This window comes from Pipistrellus kuhlii, unplaced genomic scaffold (genome assembly GCF_014108245.1).
Source record: "Pipistrellus kuhlii isolate mPipKuh1 unplaced genomic scaffold, mPipKuh1.p scaffold_m20_p_24, whole genome shotgun sequence".
In the NCBI taxonomy this organism is placed as follows: Eukaryota; Metazoa; Chordata; class Mammalia; order Chiroptera; family Vespertilionidae; genus Pipistrellus; species Pipistrellus kuhlii.
This window is the reverse complement of record NW_023425523.1, coordinates 4,276,430-4,293,841: the sequence shown is the minus strand read 5'-3', so window position 1 is coordinate 4,293,841 and position 17,412 is coordinate 4,276,430. Positions and strand designations below refer to the sequence as shown.

Genomic DNA, 17,412 nt, shown 5'->3' with positions numbered 1-17,412 from the left:
ATTTCCTGGTCTGGAAGGTGAGACGATGACAATGATCCTACAAAGCTGCTGCAAGGAGCAAACGAGGGAAGGCAGGCAAGGCGCCCAGCAGGTGACGTCACCGAGTGCATCGAGGCTGCATCGGACCCGTGGAGTCACTCAGCATGTTTACTGAAAACCCGCTTTGCACCAGGAATCCGTCTTTTTCTTGACTCGATAGCTTCTCAGGGTCAAGGCCTGAGGTTAGGCTCAGACTGATGGAAGCAGTTTAGCTTTGGGCTTTGGCTTCACCGAGGCTCTGCCAGTCATGAGCTGTGTGACCTCGGGCTAGTTACAGAGCTGCTCTGAGTTTTGGTTCTGAAAAATGGGTAGTAACTCTGTCCCAGGACTGCGGTGACACTGACAATATAACCATATTGGCACTTCAAGGAGCAGCTGGCCCAAAGTAAGCCTCTGACAATATACATATTACATATAATATGTATTGTATACATGTATATGTATTTTAATACAGACAATATATAAATATAATCTATAGCGTATATACCCTACAATGAATGTGCAATGTAACAATTCAACATATACACTTTACATATGGCATATATGATGCTTTCATATAAACCAGCGTATTCAATATATGAAAATATAAAACATATAAATATATATAACTTTTAAAAAGAAACTTCATGACAACCCTGTGAGGTAGGCACTGTAATCTCAAGTGGAGACAGAAAACGGAAGTGTCACCTTCCCTGTTCGGGTCACATGGGTGGTGCCATTCACTCTGCGGTGGAACCTGGACTCCAAGGCCCCACCTCTTTGAAGGCACCGAGATCCTCCTGCCTTCGCACCTGGGAGCCTGCACAGCCCCTTCCGGGCTCTAGGCCCTGGGGACCCGGGAAGGGTTTGGCGCTGGGGCCGGTGTGAGTGAGGCAGGCCTGGGGCCAACGGAAGTGTGTGCTGGGGACAGGCCTTTCCCCGAGTGGCTCCGTGACAGCTGAGTCAGGTGACTCGGACCACCTGTACCTAAAGGCCACTCTGCTAGTAACTTTGGAAGGTGGAGAGACATCTCTGTGAGGCCAGAGAGAGGTCAGGGGTCAGGGGGTCCCAGAACACGGCCCTGTCTTTGCCTCACTCACTCAGCAGCCGGCAGTGCACCGTGTCAGACGCTGGGAACTCAAAGATCAACAAGACCCCTAAAGACGCCTGGCTTAAGCTATAGAGACGAGGCCCCATAAGCCCCAGGACACAACAGGAATGGTCTTACTCACACAGAGGCTGGGGGCTCAGTGGAGAACATACTACCTTCCGTCAGGGCAGATGTGGAAGAGACAGACCTTCCTTAGCTCAGGAAGCCAGGCAGCTGGATCACCCTCCCAACTTCACTTCAGCCCAGGAGGCACGGCACCTGGTCAGCTGGGCCAGGGGAGCAGCTAAAGAGCCTGTGTCCTTCCTTGAGAAGCCATTGAGTTATGGTTGTTTTGCTTACAGACCTGAGGAGCAGGGGAGAGGGGTGGCCTAAGGGAACAAAAGGGGGAGGAACCTCAGAGCTGGCAGTCACATTCAGAAGTGCCCCCCCCCCCCCCCCGGGGTCCAGGAGACACAGACTCACTCATTTGCATGTTATTTAAATAGCACGCTGTTCACACCCAGATTGGTGCTTTCCCTCCTCCGTGTTAACCAGGCCCAGCTGCTGCAGGGGCAGGCTAATGGGAAGGTAGGTCTGGAGAACAGGGTCAGGCCTAGCTCAGTGTCCGCCCCCAACTCACTGTGGGTGAATTCCCGTCTTCCCCGGAAAGAACCACAGGGCAGCGTATCCTACGCAGAGAGTGCAGAAGCATATAGATATAGATATAGATGATATAGATATAGATATAGATATAGATATAGATATAGATATAGATATATAGATTGATTTTTTACAAAGAGGAAGGGCTAGGGATAGAGAGTTACAAACATCGGATGAGAGAGAAACATCAACCAGCTGCCTCCTGCACCCCGCCCCCCTGGGGATGTGCCCACAACCAAGGTACATGCCCTTGACCAGAATCGAACCTGAGACTTTTCAGTCTGCAGGCCAATGCTTTATCTACTGAGCCAAAACAGTTACGGCCAGAAGTGTTTTTTGAATCAGTATTTAATTTTTTTTTTTTAAAGGACAATGACTCTGGGACAGTTTTCCTCCCTGGACGCTGGGAGAAGGTGAGGGGGTTTGAGTGTGACCAGCAGTTTCCGTGTGTGGGGCCGAGGACAACGGTGGGCCCTCCATGTCATGTGTGATGTCAGGAGTTTCCCAGTCCCTCTGAGGTCGCCTCTGAGCCTCTGAGCCTGGTCGGAACCCCTGGACTCGACAGGCTGACAGCCCTCCGCCTCTCACACCTCGGACTTCGGAGTCTCCTTGTCCATGTGGGTCTTTGGAGCGAGGGGCCCGCGGGAGAGGGCGCAGGCGCTGTTTGGATGGGGCTCCCGCTGAGGGCCAGGTGGCCGTGTAACCCCCACGAGATGAGGTAGAAATCCTGGTGCCTTTTCTAGAGACGAGATACCTGGGGCCCCGGGTCCCGGAGCCGCTGGGCGGCCGCTGGGGTTCTCTAGAGTCGATATTGTGTCTCAGTGGTTCCAACCCAGCCCGCTCCTCCTGCTCACCCCCGGCCCTCTGCACCTGTCTGTCGTGGGAGACACCAGCTAGGCGGAGCCCAGGCCCCGGCCTCTGTGGGGGGGGGGGGGGGGGAGTATGCAGGACAGGTGCCCAGCCCGGGCGGGAGGGCACGGGTGGCTCACACTTGAACTAGCTGAATGCCCCGCCCCCCACCAAAGTAGGGAAAGGACTGGGGCCCTGGCTGCCTTCGCTTCCCCACATCTCAGCCCTTCCACGTCCCCCTGATTACTTACCTGGCACCAAACCCTCCCAGCACCCGCCCCTCAGCTCCGTCGAGGCAGCAGCTCCGTGTCCGGCCGGAGGAACCAGCGCGAGGGACCCGGCCACGGGGCCTGACTCAGTTTCCCGTCTCTCTGGGGGAGGGAGCCCCACTCCATCCGTCAGCTTGGGGCTGCTCTGGGGGGTCCGGGGTTCTGGGCGCTCATGGCTACCCTCCACGTGCAGCCTGCTTCCTGCGTGGCCTCCTGGGGACTGAGCTTGGCCACGAGGCAGGGGCGGACCCCCAGGTCCTTAACGAGGGACGTGGGGTGGGGGATGCCAGCTCGTGGCCGAGGGCAAGGATCTGCCACAGGCCACACAATGACCCCTTAGGAGCTGTCTGAACGCCAAGGAGTCCAGCTTCGAACTAGAGGAGCCCGCGGAGGAAGTCAGATGGATGTGCCTCCGCAGCACGTGTGTGCCTGTGTGTATGTGTATGTGTGTGCATGTGTGTGCATACGTGCGTGTGTGTATGTGTGAGAGAGTGTATGTGTGTGTGTGCGCGCGCGTGTGCACACGTCCCCGTGAGAATCTTCTCCAAGGAGGCGCCACTGCATCACCTCATGGCTGGAGACCCAGGCCCCTCCTCCTGGGGAGGCAAGGGTGACAGGCTTCTCCTGTGAGAGGTGAGGGCATGGCTGGTCCAGACCCTGGGCACCCGCAGGAGGGGGCAGGGGTGGGGGTGGTCTGAAAATGCAAAGGTGGGTGCGGTGGGAGTCAGGGAGCCCCAGGGGTCTGACTGCCTTTGGCCTTCAATCCGGGACTCCCTTCCCACGCATCCCACAGCTCCCCAGAAAACACCGGAAGCCCAGCTCTGATGACGGGGGGCGGGATCTCCCCCCCCTGCCCACTCTCCCGACCACAAGCTCGTGGGCACCGGACGCAGGCTCCCGAGGTGCCCGGAGAGCCGCCCAGTCCTGCCCTGGTCCCCAGGCCCTCCCCGGGCAGACCCCGGGGTGGCGGAGGGTGAGGGAGTCACAGGGCATGCCGTAGGGACCATCCTCTGATTGGGCGAGCAAGAAGGCGGACACGCTCGCTGTCTGTCAAAATTTTAATTTTAATTTTATTTTTCCATTTCACACAGAATGATGTTAAAATAAATCCTCAGTGATATATATTTATACACGTATTTACTCCTGTTGGTATTTACAGAAGACTGTGGCGCTCTATGGAGACTATGTTCACCCACGGGCGGGTGGACAGGCAATGTTCATTGAGGCACGTATGTACACATATATGTATAACCTATGTACAGACATCAGACCCCACGGACACAGGAACTCTCAGCGGCGGAAGTCCTGGGCGGGGCAGCTTTGGTGGGGCTGGAAGCGTCCGGGGTATGTCAGCGAGAATGGTCAGACCTGCAGGTCCTGTGCGACGCAGGGGCGGCTGGTGTCTAAGTTACCGTGAAGCAAGCAAACGGTTAAGTGACTCCCAACCCCCGGGAGTCTTCCCCACGAGTCCCGCTCCGCCGCCTGGCGCTCCCATTGGTCCCCAGCCTCTTATCACCATGGAGACCCCGGTTCCCTTTGGCATCACGCTTACGAAGCTGGAGCACCGGCTTTGGAGTTCCTTCTCCTATCGATCCCAGGGAGCTTATGTGTCTGCCTCTCTCTTTCCTCTCTGGCTTTTCAGCGAGCGATCGAGACAGGACAAGGGAGGGCAAGCCGTGCTCAGCGGAAGGAAGCTGGTGTGGATCTGAAATCGGAGGCTGGGCTGCATGAGCCTGCGGGAGCAGCCATTTCCACACCACGTGTGTGTGTGTGTGTGTGTGTGTGTGTGTGTGTTGCATAAAACCCCAGAAACAGCCTACAGAAGCACATCAGCACGCGGGGCTGAGCAAGGAGACAACCCCTGCACCCCTGAGCCTTGCAGGCGGGTCCCTGGAAGCGAGAGAATCCCCCTCCACGGCTGGCACCACGAATCCCGACTGTTTCAAGCTCGCCCTTGGTGGAGGCAGGGCTGCAGGACGCAGAGCCGAGGGCCCAGGCTCCCTGGCTGGGCGCTGTGTGCGGCTCGATCATGGGGCTTCCCAGCTTCCCGGGCCCTGCCAAGGAGGGAACCGGCCAAGCACGACACCCGGAGGAAACTGGGTCGCCGGAGCCCACGTGGAGGCAGAACTGGGGCAGGCGCAGGGCGCGTTCAGACCCTCCGGAGTGGTGCTTCCTGCTCTCCTCCCCGCTGCCCGGGCGCCGTCCCAGGCCCCCCCGCCCCCCCCCCCCCCGGCCGACCCCTGACAGGCAGGTCACCGGCCTCGCCCTGCCCTCCGCCGGCTAACAGGCGGTCCTGTCAGCAGCCGGCAAGGCAATCGTTTGGTGGCAAAGCCAGCCCCAAACGTGCATGCGTCCTCCCAGCTCCGGCCCTGTGGCCTGGCCTCCCCAGCAGCCGGAGTGTGGGGGCGGCTGGTGTCTCGGGGTGGTTTTCCTGGAGCAGGGCTGGGAGGCCTCCCGGGAGGACAGAGAAGGGACACGGGACCAAGTCCTCTGGGTCTTACCAGCGGTCCTCGCATGGAGCCACCTCCATCTGACCAGCGGGGCCGCCGTGGCTGCCGTGGCCAGTGCTGGGGATGATGGGAAAGCACAGGCAGGCTCCCCCGCACCACCTCCATCCCCCCAGATACCAGCGAGGGATCGCCCCAGCCCTGCCCAGAGAGAGCGCACACAGGGAGACACGGGGGGAGGGTGGGACTGACTCCCGGGGCCTAAGACGCTGCCGGGCGAGGAGCCGGATGGGAGCGTGACTGTTACCCACCGGCTGTTTCTCGTCCCACCGGCCGTCAGACACCTGTTAGAACAGCGTCGCTTTCCCATCTCCCGAAACTCGAGCCCAGGGCACCAGGACCGAGACACCAAGAGAAAGCTAAGCCGGATCCGCCCAGGCCAGGCCTTCCGGCTCCCACGGCCCCGGAATGATAGTGTGGGGCCTCGCTTTTCGGGTCCTCGGCGGCGAGGCGGCCGTCGACCGGAGCGGGCAGCACCACGGATGGAGCACCTGGTCCCCAGGGCAGACGCCCCTGAGCCCCCGAGTCCGGTGCCCCCCGGGAGGGGAGGGGAGAGGGGAGAGAAGGGAGCCCGAGCTTTTGCTATGAAAGAACCGTCTTCTGGAGGGTTCTCTCCACGGAAGGATAAGCTGACCGGGGTGTGTGTGTGTGTGTGTGTGTGTGTGTGTGGTCAGGATGCAAAGGAAGGTTGTCTGAAAGATTCGAGTAAATTCGGCTGATTTCCTGGATCGCCAGATTTATTCCGGGAGGCTCCAGGGACGGTTCCTGTGCGACTTGCTCGTTTTTAAACACGGGTATACATATGTACATATACTATACACCTATATACACAGACATATGCATATATGGAACGCCGCCGAGAGCTCAGGACCGACAGACAAACCCAAGCCTCCGTGAACCAGGATCCTGTTTTCTGACTCAACTTGCCGTCGAAAGAGGCAGATGCCGGCCAGGGCGCCCCCCGAGGGAGCCACGCTCCGCCCGGCCGGCCGGCTCCTGGGGGCGCGGGCAGCCGGCGCCGGGGGCCAGCTCTTTGGTCTCCTCCGTCCGCTCTGCACCGGGAGCGCTGAGGTTCAGTGTTGACCCTGAGCAAGGCAAGGCCTCCCACCGCCGGCTTCGAGCACTGGACTCCTGCGGTGGGGACGTGTCCACGAACCTGCTTCGGAAATGTCTGTCTTTTTTTTTTTTTTTTTTTCCTTTTTTCTCCATCACAAAGGCTGGACCGACGCCTGCTTCCCCACCCCCGGAATCGCAAAAAAGCAAAGCAGGACGGACCCTTCCCTGAGGATTTCGCCATCGGTTCCCCGCTGAGGGGTCGCTGTGCACACGTGGACGGAGCAAGGCAGACTGGAGAGCTGGCTACCCTCCCCGGATTGTCCAGTCTGAACATTAATCTCACAGGTTTATTTATTTATTTTTTCAGGAAGGGGGCCTCTTCTGAAGCCCCCTCGCTGTGTGTGCAAATATTTGTGCCGCGGCACACCGCAGCGGGGGGAGGGGTCTTTGTGTCATGAGTGTCACATCCTAACCTCCCCACCCAGATGTCCGTCTGTCCCAGAGGCCTCTGCGCAGGGCGGCTTCCCTCCCCCGTCATCCTCCAGGAGTCCCTCTGGGGAAGCGAGGAGGCTCGTGGTGAAGGACAGCCTGAGGGCAGCTCCCACATCTGCCCCGGCCACCAGTCCCAGGGGCCACCGGCACCCACATCCCCCGGCACCCACATTCCCAGAGGGGAGGGGAGAGGAGGGGAGGGGAGGGGAGGGGAGGGGAGGGGAGGGAGGACACAGGTCGGTGATGGCAGTTCGAGCATGGGGATGATCTGTCATGGCTCAGGACACGGCACTCCTGTCTACCAGGGAGCGCTTGCTGCAGGCTCTCCTTATGCCCTGCCAGGCTGCCTGAAGGTCAGCGAGACGGGCTGCCTGAGGTCACCCAAGGCGCACGCCGCGGGAGAGCAGACAGAAGGGGGAGGCGAAGCGGGGGAGGCAAGGGGGGGGGGGGAGAGGGACAGCAGCGATGGGCTCAGAGACCGAGAGGGGCCACGGGAAGGAGACAGGTGACAGAGACGCCTTCTCCTGGGCCTGCCGTGTGCGGGCCCCGCACCCCGGCACACGTGTTTACATTCCAGACGGAGGTTTACATTCCGGGACGGGGGCACGTGAACTTGAACTCGCGGGGAGGAGGAGAGGGAACGATGGGGAGGGGGGTGGGAGGGCAGGGGGAGGCTGTAGCGCCACGGGCATGGTCTGACCACCCAGGGACTACCACTTCGGTCCTGAGAACTAGGTTTTGAAGTAGCTATTGCTAAAGAAAACAGTCACTATTTATTTTATTGCACTTTTCCTCTTTAAAAAGACTCGCACACGGACGATGAGACATGGAGCTGAGTTGGGGGGGGGGGCGGGAAGGAGGGGCACGTGAACTCAATCAGCTAGACCAGCCCGGCTGCACCTGTCCTGTCTGCCGCCTCGATGGGCTGGTCTCAGCAAGGGCCCCGTCTGAGGATGGGGATGGTGGTCCCGGGAGCCACGGGGCTGCCTCCTTGCAGCCAGCGGCCGGCCAGGCGGCTCAGATGGCTCACGCTCTTAATGAGGTTAGGGTCAGGGGTTCGAACCTGGCCATGGATCCTTTGCCACGGCTGGGGCCCTCCACGGTGCTGCCATAGAGCCCCCTGGACCTCACAGCCCACGTGAACCTGCCCTCCTGGACCAGGTGGCCATCCCGGTGGAGGCTCCTGGCAATGCCCCCCAAAGAGCCGGACCTGGGGTGGGGCTCCCCACCGTCCACCGAGTCAACATGCCAAAGCACCGCGCGCTTCCTGCCGGACACGGGCGGAGGGTACCACCTTGCATGCAATGTGCCAGCCATCCTGGGGTTTCCTTATGGGAAAGCCGGCCCCGCCCCTCTTCAGGAGGCAGCCCCGAACCCCCAGCCCGAGCCTTGCAGAGGGTGCCGCCTTGTCCACATGGATTGGCCTGATGCGCACGCCGACCGGGACGTCACTGGGCCAAAGTCCTCACCGGAACGGAGCAAGAGGCCAGAGGGAGCAGACAGGAAGCCCTACTGCGCGCCCCACCCAGGCTGGGGGCTCGGGCCAACACAGCTTTCAGGGGAGCCCCTTCCACATCGGGCAGTGGGGTTTGGACACACTCCCCCGGGGCCCCCCTTATAAGGCTAACCTCCTGGTGACACTCTGCCCATCCTCAGACGCCCAGCTGGGAGGGGGGGGGGGAGACGGGAGAGGAAGAGCGGGGGTCCGACACCACAGAAGCTCGGGGAGCACCCAGCCTTCACTCGTCCTTCCTTAACATCCGGCCCCTGAAGAGCTTCCTCGGAAATGGGACTGGCTCGGCCTCCCTCTCTCCACCCCCCTCTCGCCCCGACAGCCCACCCACCGGCCTGGAACCTCTCTCCCTCCAGCCTCCGGAGACCCCACCTTTCCCAGAGGCGGACCCTGCAGAGGCACCTGCCGGAGCGAAAGGGAAATGGGCACCCTGGAAAGGCCGGCATTTTGCATGAACTTTGCAACCGTGGGCCCACCCATCCATCCGGTCCCTGCAGCCATGGCTTCCTCCGTGGAGACCGGGAGCTGTGACGGTCCTCAAGGGAGCAGGTGGGACACATCTACACTCCCGGGGGCCTGATCAGACGCCTGACTCCACCCCCGGCCTCCATGTGAGGGGAAGACTTTGCAAACACACACACACCGGGCTCTGACCTGGTCCTCCCCGCGGGCAATCCCCAGCAGCCATCGCACCAAGCACTTCCGGGGCCTTGGGACATGGGGTCCAAGGGAGGCCCTTTGGCAGAGAGGGGCCGCTCACTTGTGTAGCGTCAAGTTCATCTTTCGTCGTGTGTTACTGAAGCTGGATGGCGTGGGGGTCCTCCGGGCACAGCCGCGGGAGGGAGGCAGGGCATGGGGGGGGGGAGCATGCAGGGGTTGAATGCAAACTGAGGGGAACCACAAGCACAAAGGGAGCTCCTTTTAAGAGAGAAATCTGTATGAAGTCCCGACTTTCCGACCAGACCCCCCCCTCACCCACCCACAACGCCACTGGGGTTGGAGGGCAATGAGGTCTGTGGACTGAGAGCGTGTTGGGGCATCTTCGCTCGGGCTCTGGGCCCAGGACACTCGCTTCTTAAACCATCGCTGCTTCTCACGGAGGGGGTCTGGGTCCAGAGAGCCCAGGGGCTGGGAGCTGGGGCTACTGGTTCTAGGTATGGACTGGCTTGGAGGGAAAGGGCAGGGCAAGGAGGTGTGTTCACAGACCAGGCGCTGTCCCAGGCTCTGCCACACGCCGAAGCCCGGTTTCTGGTGGAAGGTGGACAGGCAGAAACCCCAGGAGAGTCCTGGTCTTCATCACAGATCTTGACAATGGGGACCCCATCTTTCTGCTTTGGATGTTGGGGGCTACTTCTGTGAAATCGGGGGGTGGGAGGGAGAGGAGAGACTAAAGGAAGAGACTTCTGGAAGGATACAGAGGGGTGTGGACCCAGGCCAGGGAGAGGTGATTACATCTGATCTTCTGTGTATACCGAGGAATTTATAGCTCTGGGGGCGGAGCAATGGGTCTGAGTACATGTATGCATCTCAGGTACATTGTGTGTCTTGGTTGTGTGTGCTGCCTGTTGTATGCCTTGTAAGAGTCAAGACATCGTGTGTTTACGCCGAGTGTGTGTATTTGGAGTGCAGAGCAACAGCTGATTAGCCTTCCTGTATTCCGTAGGTGCATTCCTTGTGTTTGTGTGTGTTTGTGTGTTTTGCACGTGGTGCAGGTCATGTCTTGTACATGTGCATGTAGGTCTTTGTATATGTTCTGCATTGGTACGTCCATTCTGTGTGTATGCTGGATGTGTATTTTGGATACAGATATAACCACGTACCTATCTTAATTTGGTCTCTGTGTGTTTTGCATGTTTGTTGCGTGTTTTATCTTGATGTATATGGCAACAATGTACCTCTTTGAATGTGGGTGTGCATGCACGTGTGTCCGTGTGTGTGAAGGTTTTGCAGTCCTGGGCCAAGGACACGGGGATAACACATCTACCCTTGACCGAGGCCTTAGGAACGGGTAGGGTCCCGCTCGCCCCACGTCTCGGAAGTTCAGCACCGTCTCCCACAAGGGAGGGGTAGAGAAGCACAGAGGCTCTGCGCTGGGCCCCGGACGCCCTGCAGACACCTGGGGATGCGGGTGACCAGGAACTAGTGAGCACCCTGGGCCTAAGCACCCTGAGCTGGTGCCCCGCCCCCACAGTAACTGTAGGTGCTAAATAGCCAACAAGGAGGCTGGAGCTGGGGCCACGCACGAGTGGGCAGCCCGGCCACACGCCTTCCTGTGTGGGGGCATCTAAGCTATTATGTTGAAAGGCAGAGAGGCCCAGGCTGTGAGACAAAGCCCCCCACCGCACCCCGTCCCGGGGCCAGCCTGACTGCGCTCAATCCTCTCAGCCTCTCCCGGGGCCGGGCCGATCCTCCACCCTCCCGTGGCCTGGGGAGCAGCTCTGGTTGCGGATTTACCAGGGAGAGTCCGAGCCTGTCCATTGCAAGGATGCCTGTGGCCCATCCAAGGCCTTCCCCCGTGGGCCCGGCTTTTCAAGTTCCCCATGAGGAGGCTCCCAGGGTCCCCAGAAGGCCCCGCCACTCGCATCCTTGGCTTCAGAGCAGGCGGTCCACTCTGGCCCTCGAGGGAAAGGCTCCTGGGAGGGGCTGACGCGGAGCCGATGGCAATGACAGCGCGGGGTGGAGCGCGATGAGAATGGAGGGGTGACCACGGAAGGACGGCGGAGGGGCGGCCTGGGGCGGGGTGGCCCAGGACAGCGGGAGCCGCGGGAGCCGCGGGGCCCCTGTGCGCGCGGTAAGACAAGCCTCAGCCGCGGGACTGAGGCTGCAGCACATGGAGGGCAGAGAGACAATGCGAACGTCCACGAATCCGCGGAGACGGGCGCGCCTGAGGCGGTGGTGGCAAACCCAGACCGGTGGGGTTACTGGGAGGTCAGTGACCCGTGAGGCCTCATCGGTAACTGGCCCACCAAGCAGGGGGTTGGCTCCTGAACCTGAACTCCAGGGAGCGGGTAGATGTGTGCGTGTGTGTCCGCATACCGACATACACACACACACATGTATGTATATGAGCGCATATACATACAGACACTGTAGTGCACATCGTCAAACACATGCATAAGTTGCCCTGTGTCAGAAATATTGCATAAGCTTGTACAAGGTCCGAATGCAACTGTTTCTAGAGCTAGCCAGTGGAGGAACTGGTGAGGGAGACGCGGGTCGATTTATGTACACTGGATCCATAGGCGGCCTTCCTCGGGGCCCGAGGCCCCGGACGGCTGCCCAGTCCTGCCCCTGGCTCAGCTGCTGAGGTGTTTAGACACTGCCTTCCCCGCTCGCTCTCCTGGCTTTGCCGAGGTCTGTGCCCCCATCCGGAAGCGCAGGGATGGGGGTGGGCTGGAGGGCCAGGAGTTTGGGTCCCCATTCTGAATAGTCAGTCTATTTTTTTTCTCCTGATTGAGGGCTTTTTCTCTCCCAATGGAGGTGGGGGGGGGGCATGGGGTGGAATACCCCAGTTCAATGCCATTCCTAGGCTATTAATACTCTAAAGGCGAATACTGTGTAGGCTACTATGAAAATAGGTTATCTCCTGTGTTGTAAATATTGAGGTTCATGCAACAAGCACACCCATGCAGCTCTGCGGCATCAGGGGAGCCGGGAAAGCAGACACCCGCAAACCCCCCACCCCTGGGGTGGCCCGGAGACGGGACGTGCGTTTGTGACCCGGCAGCCTGCAAAAAACGGTGCCGTCTGGAGTGCAGAGGTCCCTGGGTGTGCCAGCGCCTCTCCCCGGGCCTGAGGGAGCAAAGGAGAGACTTGGCAACCTGCAGCCGGTCACACGGACGCTCCCTCCCCCGGGCTTCCCTCTCTCACCGACACTGCAGAGGGGAAAAAAAAAAAAACACAAAAACCCAAATGCAGCATTTTCCGTTATGAAACACCAGCCTCCGGAGCAGCTACTTGGCAGCTGCGAACCACAGACCCCAGCCTGTGACCGAGAAAGGGATTCCAGCACACAGGACCGCGTGTTCTTTCCCCCGTGCCACATGGGACCTCTCGCGTGGTTACCGGCACATCAAAGCCAAGCCCCCTTGGTTCCCTGTGCAGGGGGCTCCGATGGGAGGGCCTGAGGGGGGAGGGGGGAAAGGAGAGGGGTGCAGGGGGTGTGTGTGCCTCTCCTGGATGCTGTGTGCATTAACCCAGGGAGGGAAAGGGGGGGTCTCAGGGTATGTATGTGCTATGAGGTGGCCCCTCAAGATCCCGGCTCCACAGGCAGCTGCCCTCTTTGGAAACCCCCTGGAGCCGGCGGCAGCGAAGGTTCGCGTGAAAAGCCATGGACATAGCTACTCTGTGTTCTAAGCCAAAAATCAAAAGATGTCACTTGCACGACTAACTGCTTCCCATGCAGGACCGGGTGACACACCTTGGAAACAGACCGACTGCCGCGCAGGCTGTTGTTATGCAACGCACGGCCTGCGCTCAGGCCCGCGGAGCTGCGGGCGCGCTCACAGGAGGGGCTGCCGTCAGACGTCGGTTAGCATCTTGGTGATGTTCACATAGTTTGTGTTGGCCAGCGTGCAGTTGGCCGTTTTCAAGTTCTCCTCCCTAAAGTCCTCGTTGCTGTTGTTCACCCCCTCCTGGATCTCCATGTAGTCGGACTTGCTGATGGTGGAGGCACTTCTGCTTTTCTTTAGGTCAGGGGAGGACGGGATCTTGGGGCAGCTTGTCACTTGCAAGTACTGGGCCTGCTCCTCGCCCTCCGTCTCCCGGTGGTAGAAGTAGTTGAAGTTGGACACGATGACGGGGACCGGCAGGGCGATGGTGAGCACGCCGGCGATGGCGCAGAGTGAGCCCACGATCTTGCCGCCGATGGTGGTCGGGACCATGTCCCCGTAGCCCACGGTGGTCATGGAGACCACGGCCCACCAGAAGGCGTCGGGGATGCTAGGGAACTGGGACTCTTTCTCATCGGCCTCCGCGAAGTACACGGCGCTGGAGAACAGGATGACCCCGATGAAGAGGAAGAAGATCAGGAGGCCCAGCTCCCGCATGCTGGCCTTGAGGGTCTGCCCCAGGATCTGCAGGCCCTTGGAGTGGCGGGACAGCTTGAAAATCCGAAAGACTCTTACCAGCCGGATGACGCGGAGGATGGCCAGCGACATGGCCTGCTGGCCCTGCTGGGCGTCCTCGGGCTTCTCGGCCAGCTCCGTGCCCAGCGTGATGAAGTAGGGGATGATGGCCACGATGTCGATGATGTTCATGATGTTGGTGAAGAAGCCGGCCTTGCTGGGGCAGGCGAAGAAGCGCACCAGGAACTCGAAGGAGAACCAGATGATGCACAGCGTCTCCACGATGAAGAAGGGGTCGGTGAAGGAGGTGGTCGGCTGGTAGCCCACCGTGCTGTTGGCGTAGGCGTGGAAGGTCACGACCCCGCCGCCGCCGCCGCCGCCATGCATGTCCTCGTTCTCGTCCCGGAAGATGGGCAGCGTCTCCAGGCAGAAGCTGACGATGGAGATCAGGATGACCATGACGGACACGATGGCGATGATCCGGGCGGGCCCCGAGCTCTCCGGGTACTCGAAGAGCAGCCACACCTGCCGCTGGAACTCGTTCTCGGGCAGCGGCCGCTCCTCCTCCTTGATGTAGCCCTCGTCCTCCCGGAACATCTCCATGGCCTCCTCGCCCAGCTCGTAGAAGCGGATCTCCTCGGAGAAGATGTCCAGCGGCACGTTCACGGGGCGGCGCAGGCGGCCGCCCGACTGGTAGTAGTAGAGGATGGCGTCGAAGCTGGGCCGGTTGCGGTCGAAGAAGTACTCGTTGCGGAGCGGGTCGAAGTAGCGCATCCGCTTCTTGGGGTCCCCCAGGAGGGTCTCGGGGAACTGGGCCAGGGTCTTCAGCTGCGTCTCGAAGCGCAGCCCCGAGATGTTGATCACCACCCGCTCGCAGCACTCGTGGTCGGCCTCGGGGTCGTAGGTGTCCTGCGGGTGCCCCGGGAGGGCCGCGGCCTCGTCCGCCGGCTCTCCGGTGGCCACGGTCATAGTGGGGGCCGAGAGGGGCGCCTCACGCTACACGCCTGCCTGCCCGCTGCCCGGCGGCAGGAGCTCAGGGTGCTGCCTCCGGTGGGGCCGGGAGAGGCGGGCGCATGGGCCTGGGCCCCTGCGGGGGAGCCCGGGGGCCCTCTGGGAGCCGGGGACACGGCGTGGCTGAAAGACAGAGGCCGCGAAGGACGTGAGGCCGCTCGGTGCCGGCTGGGTCGCTAGTCTTGTATCTCCCACCAGAGGCACCGCCCCAGCCACGGAAAAGCACAGTTTCATTTCAGCTCGGAGCCTGGCTGGGGGTCATGGAGGGGCCCCTTTGGAGTGCCCTGCATTGAGGGAGGGTGGCGGGCCCCTTTGCATTCATGCTGGAGCATAACCCCGGACTGGAGGCTGGAAGAGAGCCCTCCCGCAGGCGCTGAGCTAAGGTCTTGCAGACGCCTGCGCCCTGGGAGGTATTGGCGGTGGCAGCCCTCGGAGCCGGGTCCCCCTCACCGTCCCCACGCGGGCACTCCGCCATGCGTGGCTGTTATTAAACAGGAGACTGACTTACCTGGGAGGCAGGGGCGGGGGCGCTTTTCCTCGCAGAGCGGATCAGCTGGCGAGGGAACCCTAGCTGCACACGCGGGCAGCCTGGCTCCCCATCACACTTCCACGCTCGGGCTAGAAAGAATGGTGAGTCATCGTGGGCGGGAGGGCGGGCGCCAGGTCCTGGAGGTGAGTGAGCTCCAGGTCTGGGCTGGGCCTCGGGGGCGGCGGGGGTCTGGTCAGGGGCACGCGGGAGGCCAGGGCAGCCGCGCGTGGGGCCGGAGCCTGTGGAAGGAAGGAGGCGAGATGCAAAGGTCAGCAGAAGCCGGAGTCTCAGGAGGTGGGGCAGTGCCTCAGAGAGGGGGGTGGCGGTGGGGGGGGGGGGGGGGGGGACGGACACCAGCTGCCCTGCAGCCCTGCGCCCCCCCCCCGCCCCCCCCTCACATGCCCTTCCTGTCCTGGGTCCTGGGGTCACACCTGAGACTCCCCCTCAGCCCCCTGCCCTCCATCCCCCTCAGCCTCCTCTGGGCTGGAACAAGCCTTGGCCGGGTCTATCTGCTCCAGGGGCCTCCGGGCTGAGCCAGGTCCCCTGGGGGCCCCCAGCAGCCATCAGGAGGGACCCCAGGCCAGGCCCGGCCTCCGGGAAGCGGAGAGCTCCCCACACTGCAGCCTGCCCCCGCCCTGACCTCCGCAGGTCCCCCAGCACCCGCGCGGCTCCCTCAGAGCTCGGCCAGGGGACTCCTCCCGCAGAGCTCGCTCCGCAGCGCTGCCTGGCTGGGGCCCAGGGCCGATGCGCCCCCGGGCATCCCCTCCCGGCGCTTGGCCTTGGAGCCGGGCAGACGCTGGACCACCGACCTCTCCCCAGAGAGAAGCCCCCCTCCTCCTCCTCCTCCCCACCCCCTCACCCCCCCCCCCCCCCGGACAGGGGCAGCGTGCGGCCAGCCCGGCTGCCCCGCGGCGTGGCGGCAGCAAGAGGGGGGCCTGGAGGCCGGCCCCATGCCGCCCGCCCGGGTCGGAGCGGAGGGTCTGGGTCCGCTCCCCGCGCCCCGGCCCCGGCCCCGGCCCCGGGCCCGGCCGGGATTCCGCCGCGCGCGCCCCGCGCTCGTCTCCGCGCGGCGGCCTAGACCCACCGCCGCGGCGCCGCTTAACCCCGTCCTGCCCGGCCCGCGGCGCAGCCCGGCTCCGGGGCCTGCGGGGCGCAGCCCGGGGACCCCCGGCGCCATCCGCACCCGGAAACTCCGGAGCCCGCCCGGGGGGCGAGGAGCGGCGGCCTCCCGGCCTCCCGGTCTCAGCCGCCTCCCGGGCGGGCGGCCGCGGGGAAGCGGAGAAGCCCTTCCCGGCCGCAGAGCCGGTGGATCCCGGGCCGGAGGCGCCCCAGCCCGGCGTCCTGGCGCCCCGGTCCCGCCAGCGCCCCGGTCCCGCCGGCCGCGGAGCTATTTACCGGGCGCGGCGGCTCTGCGACAGCGGCACCTCCATCCCCGCCGGCGCCCCGCGCCCCGCGCCCCGCGCCCGCGCTCCCGGGGTCCCCAGCCCCCTCGGCGTCCCCCTCCCGCGGGGCGCCGGCCCCTCGCCCCCGGCCCGGCATCCCCGCCCGGGGCTCAGCCCGACCCCCGCGCTGCAGGTGGCGCCGGGGCCCCGCAGCCCAGCGCCCCGACCCCGATGTACCCTTCCGGCCGCGCTCCCGGCGCCTCCATGTCCTGGGGCCGCGGCGGCGGCGGGTGCGGGCGCGGCGGCCACCGGAGCGGCTCTGCAGTCCCGCGGCGGCGGCGCGTACGGAGCGAGCGGAGCGCCCGGCCCCGCCGCAGCCCCGCACGCAGCGCCGCACCTGCCGCCGCGGCCCCAGTTAAAGGCGCCGGCGGGCCGGGCCGACCGCGGGGCGCGCGCCCGCCGCCGCCAGCGCCGCCGGGCTGAGTCCCGGCCTCGGCCCCCGCCCCACGGGCAAACGCCCCCCTTTGGCGGGGCCGGCTCCCCAGCCAGAAGCCGGCAGAGACCTCCGGGGTGGGGGGGGGGGGGGCAGGGGAGAGGTTGCGGGCAGGTCGGGAGGGCTTCCTGCCCAGGACTGAGGCGGGCGACGCGGAGCCTGCAGAGCCGCTGGCCGGGCTGGCCGGGGGGTGGGGGTGTTAGGGTTAGGGGGGGAGGAACCCGGCCCACCGGACGGGGGGTTGCGGTCATGTCGATGCTGTCATGCTGCTGACCTGGATCTGACGACCCCTCGGTGGCCCCCTCCAGCCCTGCCTCTCCTCCGCCCTCTCGCCCAGCGCCGCCTGGCTCCCTCCGGCCGCGCAGCAGGTGCGGTGGCCGCAGTGTGGCTCAGACCTGCTGCTGCGGTGGCCCCCCCGCCGCGAGGAGCCGCGGGCCGGTCCTCCTGGCCCTCCCCAGGGCCAGGGCAGGGACGGCT

General features: G+C 63.1%; 1 protein-coding gene across 1 annotated transcript; it reads right to left on the bottom strand.

The window, feature by feature from the left end:
- Positions 1–12,562: 12,562 nt before the first annotated feature.
- On the bottom strand, positions 12,563–16,726 carry KCNA2 (potassium voltage-gated channel subfamily A member 2). The gene is made up of 3 exons (XM_036452890.2): positions 16,680–16,726; positions 15,040–15,299; positions 12,563–14,654 (listed from the first exon to the last, which is right to left on the bottom strand). The coding sequence occupies exon 3, from the start codon at positions 14,487–14,489 to the stop codon at positions 12,975–12,977; it is 1,515 nt and encodes a 504-aa protein (XP_036308783.1). The 5' UTR covers positions 14,490–14,654; positions 15,040–15,299; positions 16,680–16,726; the 3' UTR covers positions 12,563–12,974.
- Between the last annotated feature and the right edge of the window lie 686 nt (positions 16,727–17,412).

What these genes read in the sequence shown, in the direction of transcription:
- KCNA2 (XM_036452890.2), bottom strand. Translation starts at nt 14,489, where the DNA reads ATGACCGTGGCCACCGGAGAGCCGGCGGACGAGGCCGCGGCCCTCCCG.